The sequence below is a fragment of the Microtus oregoni genome, unplaced genomic scaffold, assembly GCF_018167655.1.
Source record: "Microtus oregoni isolate MIOR12 unplaced genomic scaffold, Mior012 000016F_ref0000370, whole genome shotgun sequence".
NCBI lineage: Eukaryota > Metazoa > Chordata > Mammalia > Rodentia > Cricetidae > Microtus > Microtus oregoni.
This window is the reverse complement of record NW_024543075.1, coordinates 34,464,578-34,482,294: the sequence shown is the minus strand read 5'-3', so window position 1 is coordinate 34,482,294 and position 17,717 is coordinate 34,464,578. Positions and strand designations below refer to the sequence as shown.

General features: G+C 49.8%; 1 protein-coding gene across 5 annotated transcripts in view; it reads left to right on the top strand.

Moving 5' to 3' along the window:
* Positions 1-17,717, top strand: part of Ampd3 (adenosine monophosphate deaminase 3) — a 50,211-nt gene that overhangs the window by 10,337 nt on the left and 22,157 nt on the right. For all 5 annotated transcript variants that reach the window (XM_041666507.1, XM_041666511.1, XM_041666509.1 and 2 more), the window contains exons 3-5: positions 11,671-11,875; positions 13,608-13,767; positions 16,028-16,247. In XM_041666507.1, the coding sequence (XP_041522441.1) occupies positions 11,671-11,875; positions 13,608-13,767; positions 16,028-16,247 (585 nt within the window). The remainder of the gene's footprint in view (positions 1-11,670; positions 11,876-13,607; positions 13,768-16,027; positions 16,248-17,717) is intronic.

The window sequence follows — 17,717 nt, the reverse complement described above, 5'->3', positions numbered from 1 at the left end:
GTGCCTGTTTGAGTGAGTGTGGGTGCCTGAGGAGCCTGTCTGATCCCCTGAACTGTAGGCAGTCATGAGCTGCCTAGTGTGGCTTTTGTCCTCTGGGAGAGCAGTATGCACTTTTAACTGTTAGCTATCTCTTCAACCCCAACATCTACTCGTGTGTGTGTGTGTGTGTGTGTGTGTATGTGTGTATGTGTGTACATGCTGGAGTATGTACACAGGTGCCTAAAGAGGCCAGAAGAGGGTGTTGGCTCCCTTGGATCTGGAGTTACAGTTCCTGCTTGAGACAAGCCCTCTGAATGAGCCATGTAAGACTTTAACTGCTAGAAACCCTCTCCAGCCTCCACCTTGTTTTTTTTTTTGGGGGGGGGGTGGACTCTCACTGAGACCTGGGGCTCTCTGATTAAGCTAGATTGGCTGACTAGTGAACTCCAAGTCCTGCCTATCTCTGCTTCCTTTGTGCTGGGAGTATACATGTTGAATACCAGGCCCAACTGTTTATATGAGTTCTGGGGCTCAGAGCTCAGGACTTCATGATTGTGCTGTGGGCACTTTACCAACTGAGCCATCTCCCAGGCTCCCCTGCGGCTGTTCTGGTAACAGTTTATAGGTGGAAACGCATACTGTTTTCATGCAGCCTTCCCCCTGTGGGAATTTGCGGAGCTCGGTCAAACACCAGTTTTACTTGTTCCCAGTTTTTCTCAGCATGCTCTCTCTCTGCCAAGCATGCATTGGGACCGAAGGTGTCACAATGTGTACTGTAGATAAAGTTTCTGCCCCATGAGCTTACACTGGGTGTGGACAAGAATTAAGTAACTGTACAAATTAATAAAGAAATGACAAGTTATGATAAGGACAGGACTAGTCTGAGTCTAACCAGAAGACTGAAGCCACCCAAATACTGGAAATAGGATAATAGTGTAAAGAGCTGACTGTATGGCTCATGGGGATGGAGAATACAAACAGAGGAGAGCTTTGCCCTCTAGGACGCGCAGTAGAGGGCAGTCACCACCTCTAGGTGAGACCTACAGTACAGAGATGGGATGTAGCTGCATCTGGAGCTGGGATCACTGGGAGAGCTGGACTAGGCAGTAGCTGAGCGCTGCCTTCAGGGCCAAGATGCAGGCCAGGATTCCATCCCTAGCTTTACCCTTCCTGGAGCCTCTGTGTTTTTACAGTCTCTGCCATTGGCCAAATCCAGTTCAGAAGGCAGATGACTCCTGGGAAAGAGAGGAGAGGGCACAGACTAGATGGAAGACAAACAGGTCTAAGCGTGGCATTAGTACTGTGATGTAGGCGGATCAGGAAGTGAGTGTATGTGGGGGGACCATTGAGAATGAAAGTGCTCTATTTAAAGAAGGGGTGGTTGAGGCTGGTTTTAGTTGATATTTCAAGTCTAGCTGTGGTTTGGCACATGGCAGTCTGGCAGGTAGATGGGCCACCCAGAGCCATGGGCTGTCACACCTTCAGGAAGCCCGTTCAGTCAGAGGGAGCAGTCCTCTGCCCTGTGGCTGGAGTGAGCAGGGCCCTATAGGCTAGCCTTGTGCTCCTAATAAACAGTAAGGTCTCAGGGAAGAGCAATGGGGAAGTTCTCATTTTCTTACTTTCCTGGGCAAGGAGAATTATAGAGAAATAAGACTCCCTGGAGTCTCTAGCGAGGCTGTTAGCGGGGTACCTCTCTGCACTGTACCCCACAGTGCAGGGTGCCTTAGACTTAGAACCTTCATTGAACCCTCCCCCTCCCCGCTCCGGAACAGACTCTTGCAAGGTCCTCATTTCACTTTTTTTTTTTTTTGAAGCAGGGTCCCATGTAGCCCAGGTTAGCTGTGAGCTCTTGATTCTCCTTCCACCCCTTAAATTCTGATGTTACAGGTGTGAGCCACCATGCCTGGTTTATACGGCAGTGGGGAAAGAACCCAGGGTTTTATGCAAGCCTCCCACCATCTAAGACGGAGCCATATCCCTAGCACGGAAGTCCTCCTTTTTGAAAACAAGCCCTACTTCATTTTTCTTGGCAGAATAGGATTCTGGCATTTCCATGGAAGGATGGGGTTGATATTTGTATAAAGAGGCAGGGGAAGAGTTTGAGCATCTGTAGATCAGTCTCTATTTTCCTCAGATGTGCCTGAGCCCTTGAAGGAAGGAGCCATCACCACCACTGAGTGCCCTTGGCCCCAGAACTCCTGCCATGTTCATCCCTGCAAAGTAAAAGGAGTCAAACTGTGGCGTCCCTTGTCTACACTGCCCTGGCATCACAAGGGCTGGCTACGGGGCTGAATGCTCGGCAGAGCCTTCTGTGTGCTATGAATAGGGCATTCTGGGCCTTCATAATGAAAGCAGGAGTCCCTGGCATTCTGGGCCTTCATAATGAAAGCAGGAGTCCCTGGCATTTGGTATTACCAAACAAAATAAGTGTCTGAGGCAAGTTTCCACAGGCATCTTCAGAGGGAGCCTGCGCTTTCCCATCAGAGCCCAAGCTCAGAGCAAAATGGAAGCTTTGTTACTCTTGATCCAAATGTCACTCTGTGGTCTCCAGAGAGCTCACAGCAAACGCTCCAGAAATGTATCCTGTTTTTTCCCCTGCTAGGTGGAAGTTTCCTGATTTGTAGCCATCCGATTCCCTAACTTGGGCACTGCATCTACCTCTCACTTCCTGGGGTGCAGCCCAGGCCTTAGCCAGGCTGGAGACCAGAGAGAGTCAGCAAAGAAAAGGTGTCCTGCCTCCCATTGCCACTACACACAGGGCAGCCAGGTTCTGCGACTCACTAGCATGCTCTGTGACTCAGGGCGAAGGAAGAAACCTCTCTGGGCCTCAGGTTCTTCCCCATCTAAAAAGGGGCGATGATAATGACCAGTCTTTATGGGACAATTTGAAGAATGATGGAATTAGCATATGCTTGCATGCCTAGGTCATAGTTCACTATGTAAATATTGCCACCTGGCTTCCTGCTACTGAGATGGGCAGAATGGCACCCACTGCTGCCAGATGCTAATGGTGAGCCAAGTCCTAGGCCTCCTGGTTTTGCATGCCTTCCTTCTTCCTCATACTAAGCCTGCAGTGGAAGCTTCTGATGTCCCAACGAGGCTGACTAGACAAGTAGAGCTCCCAGGGGTTTGCACAAGGGACAAAGTAAGTGACAGGACACATCCTGTGATCCCACAATTTACCCAGGACACTGCCCTGCTCTATGAGTGATACCTAATGCTGCTCCCTGGGATGTAACCGCTGCTTCTGAACGGTATGAAGAGGACAGCCAGACACAGCTTCATTTCTGAAAGCCCCCTGGGCCCTAGACTGTCAAATGTCCCAGAGACCCCTGGGGCTGAGTTCATTCACATGAGGTTTGTCTCTTCACTGCTTACTAGAGGTGCTTTTATGTAGCCATTCAGAAACCATCATCTCCAGGGAAGATAGCTTCCCAGCTCCTCGTCTGTCCATCGGTGATCCCTCCCCATATTCTGAGATAAGAGGTGGCAAGGAGCCTTGGGACACAGGCCAGCCAGCAGCAGCAGGTCTCCAGGTCCCCAGCCGATGAGTCTATATTTCCAACTGTGACACAAAATATGTCTTCTAGTTTGGGACATACCCCTCCCCCATCCGTTTGCTCTGAAAGCCAATGGTACTCACAGAAGGCTTTCTTATGGAGCCATCTTTCTTCTCTTATTTAGACAAAACAAAACACCTACAACTCTTAAATCTAATACAGAGGCGCAAGGTGGAAGCTGAGCCATGAGCAGAAAAGATGAGCGCCTGTCACTTGGTAGCCTGCCATGGAGGACTGCCAGCTCTTGGAACAGGGCCGGGTCTAGACACAGTCCTGGTGGAGCTCGGGACCAACTCAAGGCTGCTCAGAGAAGTTCTAATTATATAGGTCAGGCCCAGATCCGTAACCAGCAAGACCACTCCTCAAGGGCTGGCTGCCTCTGACCGTAGCTAGGCTTCTGCTAGGCAGGTGGGTGGGTGGGTGAGGGTCTAGAGGAGGGAGGGTGGGTTGCCTTTGAAGGTCAAGTTAGGAGGCAAACCCAGCCTGGAGGGTCTTTGTTCTTTTTGAGGCTCACATGTGTTTCCTAGCATGTAGAAGGAGCAGCTTACAGAAAGTCTTAGAAAAAAACAGAATTGTTAAACAAGTAGGCTGGAGTGGATGTTGTCTAACAACCTGGTGATCTTTTGCTATTCTACGGAGCCAGCCTTCCTGAATCCCCCAAATCCTGAGCATTGTTTAGACCCTAGTCTGGAACTGTGTCTCTCAGTAAATAGATAACTCACCCTTATGAAAGAGTCCCCAGGTATCTGCATTCTCAATTAATAGAACCCGTCTTTAAACCCTTCCTCCCTGCCCGGATGCCAGAGCACCGTTTCTCAGTCACTAGAACTCAGTCTTATCTTTTTTCTTTTTGGATTTTTTTCTTTTTTAATGTTTTTATTGAGCTATACAATTTTCTCCACTCTGCTTCCTTCCTCCCCTCTCCCCTTCTACCCTCTCCCTGACCCCCACACTCCCAATTTACTCCGGAGATGTTGTCTTTTTCCCTAGTAGAACTTACTCATATGCTAAAGGTTGCTACAAGGATGTACTTTGCAAGAGACTTCCAGTGTAACCATCCTGAAGCTTTGTCGTGATAACTGTCACCAGGAGACCTTTCCCCCAGTTTTACTGTGTTTAAATGTGTAAAAGCAATAAACCACTTGGTCAGATTCTAGACGTCTTTGACCCAGCACCGGCTAAAGTGCTGACCAGAATTTTATTCTTAACCTCACCTGACCCCAGCACTAGCAGAGTTCACATCCTACTAATGCGTGTACTGGAACTCAGCCAACTTTGAGGACAGCATGGAAAACGTTCTGAGCAGCCTGTGTGCGGGGAGAGTGCCTCCATCTCTCCTCTTTCTCTTTCTGCCTTTCCCTCCTTCTCTTTTACAGCTGTCCTGAAATCACGCATGTGCCCTTCAATCTGTCCACTTCCCATGTGTGTAATTCACTGGGTTTGAGTGTATTTACTCTTATGTCACCAGCATTGTGATCAGTTTGAGAATATATTATTATTATTGTTATTATTATTATTACTATTACTAACACTTAATTTAATGAATTAGCTTTGTTTATTTGAGACAGGGCTTTGCTCTGAATCCCTGGTTGGTTTGGCTATGCAGCCCAGGCTGACTTCAAACTCATGACAATCTTTCTACCTCAGCTTGCCCCAGCATCCCCTGCTGGAATTAGGTGCACACAGCAAAGCCTAGCTTTAATTATGTGTGTGCGCATGTATGCACAAACAATAGTGTATATATATATATATATATATATATATATATATATATGAAAGAGAGAGGGGTGTCTTGCTATGAGACCCACACTGGCCTTGGTCTGACTCGGCCTTTTGAGTTTGGGGATTACAGATATGAACCACCATGTCCAGGCTTTGAACTTGGAGATCATTCCCAGAAGAAACCTGATGCCTTTGGCCTGCCACCTCTTAGATCCTCCCACCTCCTCTCTCTTCTTATTTTAGGACATGTTCTAATAAGCATGTCTATCTTGCTTTTCAGTACCATGGAAGATTTGGATAAGAAAAATTAAGAATGTGGATTTTAGTGGCCTGAGCCTGTCTTTTGGTTTGTGACAAGAATATGATCAAAGGACCTGCCTCAGGAGAATTAAACAAATGAAATGAACTAATAAGCATGATAAGCCAGCATGGTGCTGGGAGCATCTCCCAGCATTTGTTACTGTTTTGTTTGGTACTGGGTGGGGAGGGAGGAGACAGTGATTATGAAAATGGATACAAAGACTGGACACCTAGAAGTCTAGGGACACAATGTTGCTAAAATCGTGATTGAATAACATGAGAATGACCTGAGTCAGCCAGGGAGAATTTCAAGTGATGTCCTGCGTGCCCTGACCAACAGCTCAGGATTTAGGTATTTCATTGAAGAATGCCTTGTACAATTATTTTTGAAGAGTCAGGACATAAAGGGGCAGGCTTAGGAGAAGCATTTGGCTCTTTAGAACAGCTGCCTCCCAGAGAATGTTTTGAGTAAAATCGATAAATGGAATTTTGTTATAAATTGAGCATAGTACAGCTGAAGTGCCATTAAATTATTTTGTCTTATAAAGCTTACTAAACCTGAGTCCATAATTTTTAGATCACAGTTATTGACCACACTTTATTTGAATCATCCAATTCATCTGCTTTTACACTGAAAAACAGAGATTGTAATATTTAATATAAAAGGCAGTAAAAGGGGGCTGGGGAGATAGCATCCTTTTTAAGTGCCTGCTGTTTAAGCTGGAGGTCCTGAGTTTGACCCTAAGCACTTTTATGAAGAAGGTGGGCATGATTGTGTGCACCTCCAGTCACAGATCTGCAAGGGTAGAGGCAGGAGGATCCCTGGCTTTGCTGGTTCTCCAGGTTCAGTGAGAGAGACTCTGTCTCAAAAGCTAAGGTGGAGATCCATCAAGGAGGACAACTGATGTTGACCTCTGGCCTCCACATGTGCACACAAACACACACGCATGTGCATACCTACCTCACACGTATACATACACATGAGCATGCATATACATACTTACAAAGGAAATACATAAATAAGTTGCAGTAAGGGCTGCTTCACTCTGACCACTGGGGTCTTTCAGGAGGAAAGACAGTTGGGCAGGGCTGGGGGAAGAGTGTTGAGGCTGGGGAATAGTATTGAGACAAATGGGGTCTGTGCTTGGTCAGGCTGGGAATGGAGAACAAAAAATAGCCTTCCGGTGACCAAGAGGGACATAAGACAAATAAGGAAGGAGGGGTTGTGAGTCTCTGCACTTCATAGGCTTCTGAGTGTAGAAAAGTTGCACATTCAGCGTCCTCATCAGGCTGTTGGTCACCTGGCCGTGTCCACAGAACGAGCGGCCTCCACCCCTGCTCCTATACACTGTCTGTAGATGCCCCTTAGTGCAGTTAGCATGCAGCATGCCCCATGACCAGCTGTTTCCATGTCCTCCCCACATAGGCTGGGATCTCTGGCATCAGGCACACAACATGTGCCAGCTCTTCAGTTTGCTCCCCTCCTTACACCAGGGGTCTCGTTTTCATGCAGAACAGTTCAGTGACCACGATAAACCTCCAGTGAAGCTGAGTCTGTGGAAGTGCAGAAACCTGCCCCACTCAGTGGCATGCAGAGCTTGCTATTAGTCATTCTTTGCTGGCTGCTGCCTCCAGGATTTAGAGTATTGCTTTCCACCTGGAGGTGCAGGGACCACTGGAATGAACGTATATGCTGCAGGGATGAACCCAAAAATCCTGCCATTCTGAGAAGCCCCCTCTCTCTTCCTCTGTCCCTGTTGCTCCATTGTTCCCATGCCCAGTCTGGATTAGGTGTCTCCTCTGGGATCCCAAAATACCCAATGTCATGACCATACTGCTGATGAACATTCGTCCAAATTTCCGGGGCCATCTCTGTGATCCTAGCGAACCCACAGAATCTGGGGTTCTGTTTGATGTACCTGTCATTACCCAGGACCTCAGAGGTTTAGAAAGTGGGGTCATGAGTGGCCCCTTGTTTCACTGCATTTCTGAGGGCTTGGTGAGCACTTTGCTTTGATTCTTCTACTTGGCCAGCTGGTCTTGGACGGATGAACAAGAGCAGAGGCTTTGAAAGGCTCTGAGAAGACCCTACATGCAGACAGACTTCCGGACTTGGTGTAGTATGTGAATCAGATGTTATAGGAAGGCTTTGCTATAGGAATGGGCAGAGGAGGAATGGGGACATGATGAATGGCAGGGATAGCCAGGCTGTAGCCCAGGTCGGGACACTAGACTGGTACCGGAGGATAACGTACCAGCTTACCCTATTGTCTTAGGAGTCTGGCCAGCAAGAAGCTCCCTGTGGCCCATGAAGATAAAGCTGCTCCCAAGCCCAGGCCTCAGACCTGGTATGGAATCGGTGTCTGCACAGTGGCTCACCCTGACAGCTCCTTGGCGAGCAGGGTATTTCTGCCAGGTGGCTGGAGGAAGGAAGGAGCAGGCCAGCAGTGCCAGAGTGAGCTGGCTAACCCTGGCACCCTAGAGGCTAACACAAGGCATAACAGGTGGGCTGTGGACAGACAGTTAAGTCCCTGGCAATGAAGTGCCTTATATCAGTGACAACAGGTCACACTTTGTTTGACTCTGTGTGAGTTTCTGTGTCTTGCATCAGCTTAGCCAGGAACAGGTGTTTGGTAAATGCTCGTTGAATGTTGATCTTTCAGAAATGAAGGGCTGGGTGCACAGTCTTTCAAGTCTTCCCGCGAGAGACCTTATGGTTCTCTCAGTCTGTTGAAGGTCTTGGTGTGTCTGTGTGACTTGTTGTTACTGTGGCACATGTAGGGCTCGTACAGCCTTGTGAGAAAAGAGTGTGTGTTTGACATATGTGCACACTCACATACACACGAGTCTATTGTCTATTGTAGGCAGAACTAATCAATTAATTAATTATTCTTGTGTGCTTGTGTGGTGTGTGTAGAGGCCAGAGGTCGTTGTCAGGTGTCTTCCTTTGTGGCTCTCTGCCATTTTTGTTTGTTTGTTTGTTTGTTTTTAAGACAGTGGCTCTTACTGGCCCTAGACTCACCAACTGGTTTGCAAACCCCCAGGATTTACTCATTCCCCCCCTCCCCCCAGGGCTGGGACAGGCATGTATCACCAACTCGCAGATTGTGTGAGGGAGCTGGGACCTGAACCCTGAACTCTTCGTGATTGTGTGGCAGTCACTTTATCCTTGGGCCGTCTCTCCACACCCCATAGGCAGAATTTTTTCAATGTCTCTCTTGGCCACGATGTCACGCTCTGATCTCCAGACTCTGTGCATTAGGCTGTCACTCCTGTGATTACCTGCAGAAAAGGCATCACATGATATGAAGGTGGGGAGGTTGTCAGTGGACTGGATTTAATTACAAAGGCTGTCAAAACAACGCTTGTCCAGGCTAAGCACAGAGGGGGAAGTAAGAGAGACTGGGAACACAGAACGCCATGAGTTTCCTGACTGAAGACAGAGCTCTCCTCGAGGATCAGAGTGAGGTCTGCAGGGGCCAAGGTGACCTCTGGCCAAGTCCCCAGGGAACTGGGGATCTCAGTCTTCACGGTCCTGCAGAATTGAATTCTGCCAACAACCAGACTGATCTTAGAAGAGAATTCTTTCCGGAAAGCCCAATGCAGCCCATGTCTGTTTTGGCCTTTGATGGCCTGAGCTTGGAGCCCTGCCAATCCCAGTTCACCTTCTCACGAACAGGACTGGGGCGTCACAAATGGGCATTGATTCAAGTTCTCAAGTCTGTGGTGATGTATTCTATAGCAGTAGACAATAGCATTTCTACCCCCGGATGCCAGCTCAGTGATTAGCCGATGGTGAGTCCATCCCCCACCCTGCCCCTCCCCAGGATGGTAGTCTTGAGTGGGTGGTCCTGGACTTGTAAGTGTGAACTCTCAGCCTGTGGACATTTTTGTATGACAGTCTGTCTCATGTAGCCCAGGCTGTCCTTGAACTTGCTGACTATCGTACAATGTCCTTTAACTCTGATCGTTCTATTCTCACCCCTGGATTATAGGTGTGTGACGCCATGCCTGATTTATGTAGTACTGGGGATTAAACTCAGGACTTTGATGAATTCTAGGGAAGTACTCTATCAACTGAGTCATATCCCCACCCGTGTGTGACAATCTGGCTGGAGCCACAGTGAATATGGGCAAGGAGAGCTCTCTGGGTACCAGCTGGTGGGTACTGGCTTCCTCAATGAACAGATGGATTCATTCCTATTGGGGAGTTTATAGGCTAAGCCTGGTAGGTTCTTGGCTTAGACAGTCTTCCAGACTGCTTTTTAAAAAATCTTTCTTACCTGTTGCTCACCTGAGAAGTTACCCATTGCTTCTCCGTGGTTGGGCCAGACCCCAGGCTGAGGCATAGGAGGAGGATGTTGGTATAGAGTCGAAACAGTGATTGACAGGCATGTGTGTGACACAGAAACTGGAGTCTCATAGGATGAGCTGAGCAGAGTCAAGACTCTGTGCTCAGGGTGCGTCTAACACCCAGGAGTGGCCGACTGGCCCACACTGGCATCTTCTCTCTTGGTGTGGGATGTTGGCTCAGTTCCAGGTGAGGCACAGCAGGCCAGAGGAAACCTGGGGTTCCTTGGTGTTCTAGTTAAAGTTCCTGAAGTAGCCTGGCTTGTCAGCCATGGGAGCCCCGGAGAGGCACTTCCTGAGAAGGGGTCAGTTCCATCTCTTAGCTTTAAACAGCCTTGTCTCGGGGAGGTGGGAACACAGGTCGTTAGTGTAGACAAGCGAGAGTCAGAGAGGTCCACCGCAAAGTAGGTGGGTGAACTGGGTTCTGGAAGGCTGGGCAGAGAGGAGACCAGGATGGTGCCAGCAGAAAGCTGGCTACTTCTGGGTGAGCATGGTCCCACTTGGGATGGACTGATCTCCCACATCCACTGTCACTGGGATGTCTTAGTTACTTTTCTAGTGCTGTGAGGTGACACCATGACCAAGACAGCTTAGAGAAACAAGTGTTTAATGGGGGACTTGCTTACAGTTCCAGAGGGCTAGCCCAGCTGTGCGGCGGGCATTATCCCAGTGCTGAGTCATTTCCTCCCTGACGATCCCAGGACTTGGAGTGATGCCAACTGAAACATTTCTGATTTTGTTAACAAAGGAAGTCAAGTCATCACAAATCAGACTCACAAGGAACCATGAACTTGCAGCATTATAAACCAGCCCCGAGAGTTTGTCTTTCAGTGCCAGGACTGGAGGTCCAGGGTCCAGGCCTCACATTGGTGCTGGTCAGTTTCTCACCGACAGCTTGAAGATCTGTACCAGCTCCAGCTGCTGCCAGAGTGGCAAACAGCTGGCTAACGGCTGGAGAAAGTAGCTGCCTTGGTGTGTGATTTCGCGTAGGACCCCTCTGTCTTGGGGCCCTAACCAAGGAGGCGGACATATTGATTCCTCCCACCCCTTCTGGCCCCTGTGCCCAGATTTGTAGCTAAAATACAATGGTGTGTCTTTGCGAACCTGTCTGCCATCTCCCTGGAGACTTCGTTTGTCAGGGCTTAGAGCGTGGCCTATTTGAAGAGAGTGTGCTGTCCGCACCTTGGGAGATGCCTCTCTCTGACCCCGTGTCACCCTCATGTCCGTGCACTGTGGTCCTGGAGCCCCAGCAGTGCGGTCTGTGTCTGTCTCTCTGTCTGTTTCCTGTCGCACTGACCCAATGTCATGTGCCATGAACACCGGCTACCCCATCCCCAGAAGTGATGCGTGATCATAGATGCAGTATCTGGAGGGCTGGGTAGAGGAAGTCACAAGCAACCAGAAACTTGTGTGTGCAGGTACAGGTGTGGAGGTCAGAGGTTGTATCATTCTTTATTGAGCGCCACCTTATTTTTTGAGATAATCTCTTTACTGTACTTGGATCGACTGACCGGAGAGCCCCACCTCTCACCCCCTGTGCTGGGTCACTGATGCCCACAGTGCTCTTATGGGAATGCTGGAGCTCCAAACCCAGGTCCTCGTGTACAGCAAGTGATTTATGATTGAGCATCTCCCTAGCCCACCAGACGCTTCTTAGTGGTGCCTAGCACCTGTGGCTGACAGCAGCGGAGTTTCCTGCCTCTGAGGCTTTCCCTGTTCGCAGCTGATGTCTCCCCTGTCCCGTGTCCTTGGCTCTTAGAAAGAAGAGTTTCAAGATGATCCGGTCGCAGTCCCTGTCCCTGCAGATGCCAACACAACAAGACTGGAAGGGTCCTCCAACCGTCAGTCCAACCATGTCTCCTGCAACCCCTCTGGTCCCTGGAGCCACTTCCAAGCCTGGGCCAGCACCCTATGCTATGCCTGAGTACCAGAGGGTCACTATCAGCGGAGATTACTGTGCTGGGGTAAGGCCATACCCACCCTGGAAACCTGGCCCAGTGTGTGTGTCTGGGAGGTTGTGGAAAGGGGCCCAGGAACTTGAAGAGAAGGAAGGCCTTAGTGGAGACTGGGATGTGAACATGTCTCGGGAGCTGTCCCACCCTCGTGTGCAAAACCAAGGGCTTCAGGCTGCCATGCTGTGACTGTGCCCAGTTAGTTCTGTGTTCCCCAGCCCAGAAATCTGCCCTGTGTGAAGGGTGCAACTAGACCCGTCAACATTCCCAGTGTCTAGGGGAGACTATGTGATGGTGCTAGCTCTGTAAAATTAGCTCTTACGTGCTTAGGTCAGTATCTTTAAATACAGGCTAGGAATCCCTCAACCAGCGAGAGAGGCTCTCGACGAGAAAATGAGTATATTTTTCCTATTCATTAGAGATGATACTGTATTGATTTATTAATTTATGAAAGAGTGTCTTTGTTCTTCTTTATGAGTGCATAGCCTTCCACTGTGCGGTTGCACTACATGTGTGTTGACTTCTTGGGATGGGAATTTAGATGGGAACTAATGCAGTCCTTTTTTGGCCAGACTACTGCTCTGCCAACTCCTGGCCAGGGCTTGTCTACCTCACCCATGTGGTCAGGGTAATGGACGAGGGGATAGATGTGGATTGAATGCATGTTGAATGAGCATAGGAGCGTGCATAGTTGCTTCCCTTTTCCTTCCCTATGCATATCTAGAGAGCTAGGAGCCTATGAGAGGCACAAGGACCTTGCTGATCCTGGTACCCAGAAGGTCTGGGGCTAGCCCACTGGGCGGGCCCACCAGCTTGGCTAGTGGCTATTCCTCCCCAGGAACCCTGCCCCTTCTCTCATCTCCTTGGCTTCCTCCTGAACCCCTTGTTAGGGGCATCCTTCTGTTGTCTTGCCCCGTGGCTACTCTGAGCCCAGCCCCCTGGAAGGTGCAGAGGGGAATGAATACACCCGTGTGTGGGTATCTGAGACAGAAAGGGAGCTGCTTCCACTCTAAAAGCAAAGAGTCAGGTTTGGTGAAATGAATGAGGCAGACATATGCTGATGGCTTCCCTTTGATGACAGAGCAGGGCAAGAGAGACCAGAGGGCATTGTGCTCATGACACTTTATTACCCGCCCTGAAGGGCATCCGAAGCAACTGAGAGAAACACAAATATCAGGGTCTTGTATGACAGGCGCACAGACATCTGTAGATTGGCATTTCTGTCAAACCGGTGATGCTGAGAAGCGGAGGAGGGGCGGTCCAGGCCCAGCCTCCCTCCCTCTGCTGCTCCAGCTCCTGCCCCCCACTTTCGGCATCCCTGCCCTCCTGTCATGCCTGTCCATCTGCAGCTCATCAAGCAAATTCAGACTTCGGTGACATTCGTCCTCACTGAGTGACTAGGGTAATGAGTCTGGAAAGGCAGAGGCCTCACGCATCTCCATATGTGAGGAGAGCCTCCTGGGGCTTTGGGGATCAGTCAGACCAGGGTCTGAAGTTTGACTTTGTAACCTCCTGGCAGTGATGGATTCTTTCTGGGCCCAGTTTCCCCAGTTGAGAAACAAAATGAAACCTACGGAAACACTTAGTGCTCAGTATGTGATGTTGAGTGGTTGCCAGATTGATTGACAGGTCGGGGTGGGCAGAGCAGCAGCCTGAGAACATAGATGTTTTGCTTTTAACATCTGGGGATCTGTGGATTTTCTGGCTTGTGGGCAGACCGTTCTTGCATGCCTTCTTGCTGCAGATCACCGTAGAAGACTATGAACAGGCAGCCAAGAGCCTGGCCAAGGCCCTGATGATCCGGGAGAAGTATGCACGGCTTGCCTACCACCGTTTCCCACGGACCACAGCCCAGTACTTGGCTCAGCAGGGGGAAAGTGTGCCTTTGGAGGAGGGTCTTCCAGGTATGGTGTCTTAGGAGCTAGTGGGACCCTTGGTGGGGGCCTGACCCATGAGTTGGTTGGGGCTTTTTTATTGATTGAGAATTTGTCTACTGGTGATGGTTTTTTGGGTGGGGCTCCCGATGTGATTAAGACAGTACAATCAAATGGTTAGCACAGGATGGGTTGGGTGGAATGAGACACAGCACCCATGTGCCCCTGGGCAGAGGAAGCAGACTGTGAAGTGAAACATACTTGTGTTCATGCCTGGATCGTGCCAATTTCTTGGACCTGGAGCAAAGGACTCCTCTAAATTTCAGTTTTGCGGTCTGAAAAACGATGGAATGCCAGCGAAGCTGCTTCCCTGGGTGAGATTGTGTGAGTGTGTGTGGAGTGTTTAGGACAGAGCTGGCATCTAGAATGTTCCATAATGGCAACCACATTTATGCTGCCAAATTTAGGGAAGGGGGTTGAGAAAGGGTGAGGTATCTTCCTGATGTAGTGAGTGACCTAGAAGCAGCAGAGTCTGGGACTGAAGTCACTAAAACAAGGGCATGGGGACCCTCATGCTTGAGATGCAGGGACAGGGATCAGATGAGGGCCTGGGTGTTACCTCCAGGCCAGTACCCTGGCTGCCTTAAGGGTAACTAGTGCTAGGTTGTCCCTGTTTCTGACCCAGTTCTGTGTTGAGCATTCATTCCCACCAGGGAGGGGCCTGGGTAAATCTCAGCCTTCCCATGGCTATTTCCCTGTTGTCTCTGGGGTCAGGTGGGAATGACCATCAGATGTGTGCTTTACATGGCAGAAGGCCCTTGTGTTCTGGGCGTGAGTGTGGTGAGGCGACACAGTCTCTGGGTGGGTGGGCTGTGACTTCACACAGGCCTTTCTAACTAACATAGGCCCCTTACACAATCCTGCACTTACTAGAGGTTCTTGGGCTGGCCTCTGCCTGTCCCTGATACGCCATCAGCGTCCTGTTCTGCCATATTCTGCTTTCTCTGTGGCCATCACAGCTCAGGGTCATCCTGTTCCGGAGTCTGTGGCGGGACACCTCGCCCTGGGTTCTGGGTGCATCTTTCAATCAGTTGCCAAGGTTCCTCCCGCCTGGCAGGCGGCTGATCTACAAGGTGCTGGCTGACTTGCTATGTTTATTCCCTGGCTGAGACGGCTTATTAGGAGTCTGAGAACTCGGGGGCTATGAGAAAGCAGATGCTCTCGACTGCTGATGGCAGTGTGCCCAGTAAACCAACCAGAAGCTGAAAATGTCCTAAATTGAAAATGCATTCAATATATCCAACTTATGTTAACCATACTCAGAACATTTCTGTGAACCTACATTTGAGCAAAATCATCAACCTACTTAGTAACAAAGTGCTGAACATCCCATGTAACCCACTGAGTATTTTGCTGGCCAACTTCTGTACAATCCTAAAGTCAAAAGAAAGATCATTAAGTCAAGTCACCATAAGCAAGGCCCTGTGGTCCTGTACAGGGCACACCTGCTTATAAAGTAGCTTCCTCCCCTGGTTTTTATGGCCTTCACAGCAGCCTGCTGGGTAAGCAAGGGGTGTTTTAAGTGAGGAGTCAGGATGCAAAGAGGCAAAGGGTAAATAGTGAAGGGTTTTACTGCTTGGGTTGGGCTCACTCAAACCAGCTCCCTGCTGGACAAGCAACTCCATCCTAGGCAGTTTCTGGGGGTGAGGAGATGGGGTAGATGGGATAGGGGTATGCGAGGTGGTTAGGAGTAAGGGCCTGGTCACTGCTCCTTTTGCTCTTTGGGGGACAGGGTGGCTTCTGTCTAACTCCTTGTCTGCATTGGACTCAGAAAAAAGTGTGGAAAGCGGGGCAACTATTCCCCTCAGAGATACCCGGTGTTGCCCATTCTCTTACTGGGAGAACACACAGGCAGTCTTTTCTAAAACCTAAAAATAAAACAAGCATTCCTGGGGGCCAAGGAAGCCTAAAAATGTGAAGTGCATTTTAATTAAACTAAACATACACTTATGCACATGTGCGCATGCACACACACACATGCATGCATGCACACACACACGTGCGCATGCACACACATTGATGTGCCAACTTTGGGACAGGTTGATCTAGGGACTGGACCATAGCAGCTAACAACACAAATCAGTGTGTCTTCTGATACCCAGTGTGCAAAGGACCGAAGGACAATTATTTCATGCAGTGGTGAGAGTTACACAGACAAACAGACCAGGGAAGCCGACAGACTGCACAAGGTCAGCAGTGTCACTTGGCCATCTCTCATCCTGTTTTGCAGATTTCCACCCTCCCCCACTGCCCCAAGAAGACCCTTATTGCCTGGATGACGCACCCCCCAACCTGGGCTACCTGGTCCGCATGCAGGGAGGCATTCTTTTTGTGTATGACAATCAGGCGATGCTGGAACGCCAGGAGCCCCACAGCCTGCCCTACCCTGACCTGGAAACCTATACCGTGGACATGAGCCATATTCTTGCGCTCATCACCGATGGCCCCACGTAAGCCAGTTACCCCAACTGCCCCTTTCATTGTGAGGGTGTTGTGGGAAGGAGCAGCTAGCTTTGATGCATACAAACTATCCTGCATTTCCCTTTTTGGGGAGTGACAGGCTTAGAGTTGATATTGCTGTCCCCTCTGCATACACACATGCAGAAACTTCCATGTGCAGTGGCTACTTGTGTCCCCTACACCAGCTGTCACGCTCTTCTCAGGCCAGGAAACACTGCAGAGAGCTGCCAGCCCAGGGCCCGGACAAGCAGGGAAGGAGTAAAGACTGTTGCTTCAGCTCTTGGGCTTTCTGTGGTTTTGAAAGTAGCATGCAGTGAGCTTGGGCCCTTTGTGTCCCCACCGGTGTTTAAGGGCTTGGGTGGAGTTGACAGGGCTGGTAGCTCTCTTCCGGTAGGAATGTGAGCTAACCAACGAATTGTAAAGGGTTAGTTGTTTGCACCTTGGGAATGGAAGTCTTGGGAAAGTGAGGGGCCACCAGAGTGCATTTGGGGTTTTGCTCTGAAGGGTGTAGGTCTAATCTCTATGAGAAAAGAGCAGGAAGGGAGGGCAGGCAGCTAGCTCTTGGTCCTCACTGAGCAGAGGCCAGAACTAACACCCCGGAGAGGAAGGGACAGTTTCTGGGAAGCCTTCCTTGGCAGGGGTATGGGCAGTGACTGTTGTCTGAGAAGCTGTCAATGAGAGACCTTCTTGGGACAGACACTGAAGAGAGTGACATTATCCTTCCTTTCCCACCCAGAGACCCCTGTGCTCACCCCAGGGCTCGTCTCTGCATGTAGATGATGACATTGCTGTAGGGTGGCATTAGAAATGTCATCATTGTCATTTATTTATATGTACAAGTCTATATCTGCATCTGAGAAGGTCAGAAGCAACCAGGTTCTCTGGAGCTGGTTACAGGCAGTCGTGATTTGGATACTAGGAGTCAAACTCAGGTCTTCTGAAAGAACAATATGTGCTTGTAACCACTGAGCCATCTCTCTAGATTCGCGAAGCTGCTCTCCGTGAAGGCCTAGGGCAGTAGATATGAAGGCAACTGCTGTTTGGGTATGCCTAGGAGGCAGGGAGGTGTGAATTGTGTTCAGGTCTGTGACCAGGCAGCTGAGCTGGATGTGGGAGACGTCTGGCCATAGCAGTGAGGTGAGGGAAACAATGGTGGGGCTGCTCAGACACTGGCCTCATCATGTGCCCTTCAGTCTGGGGTGTTACCGTCTCCATGGCTACGCACCAGACACTTATTCCTGCGCTAATTGCCCAAACACATAAGACAACAGAAACCTGCATGGGGTCCCAGACTTGGTGTTTTCCTCTTGTGTCTTAGCTGTCCCCTCACAGGCAAGATGGCACAGGCATGCTGGGTGGGTCTGAGGGACGCTGGAAGCATCTTAGCTCTCCTCCTCCATCCTATCAGAGCCTGACCTTTCCACCCAGGCGTCACTACCTTCCTTCTCTGGAGGTCGCTA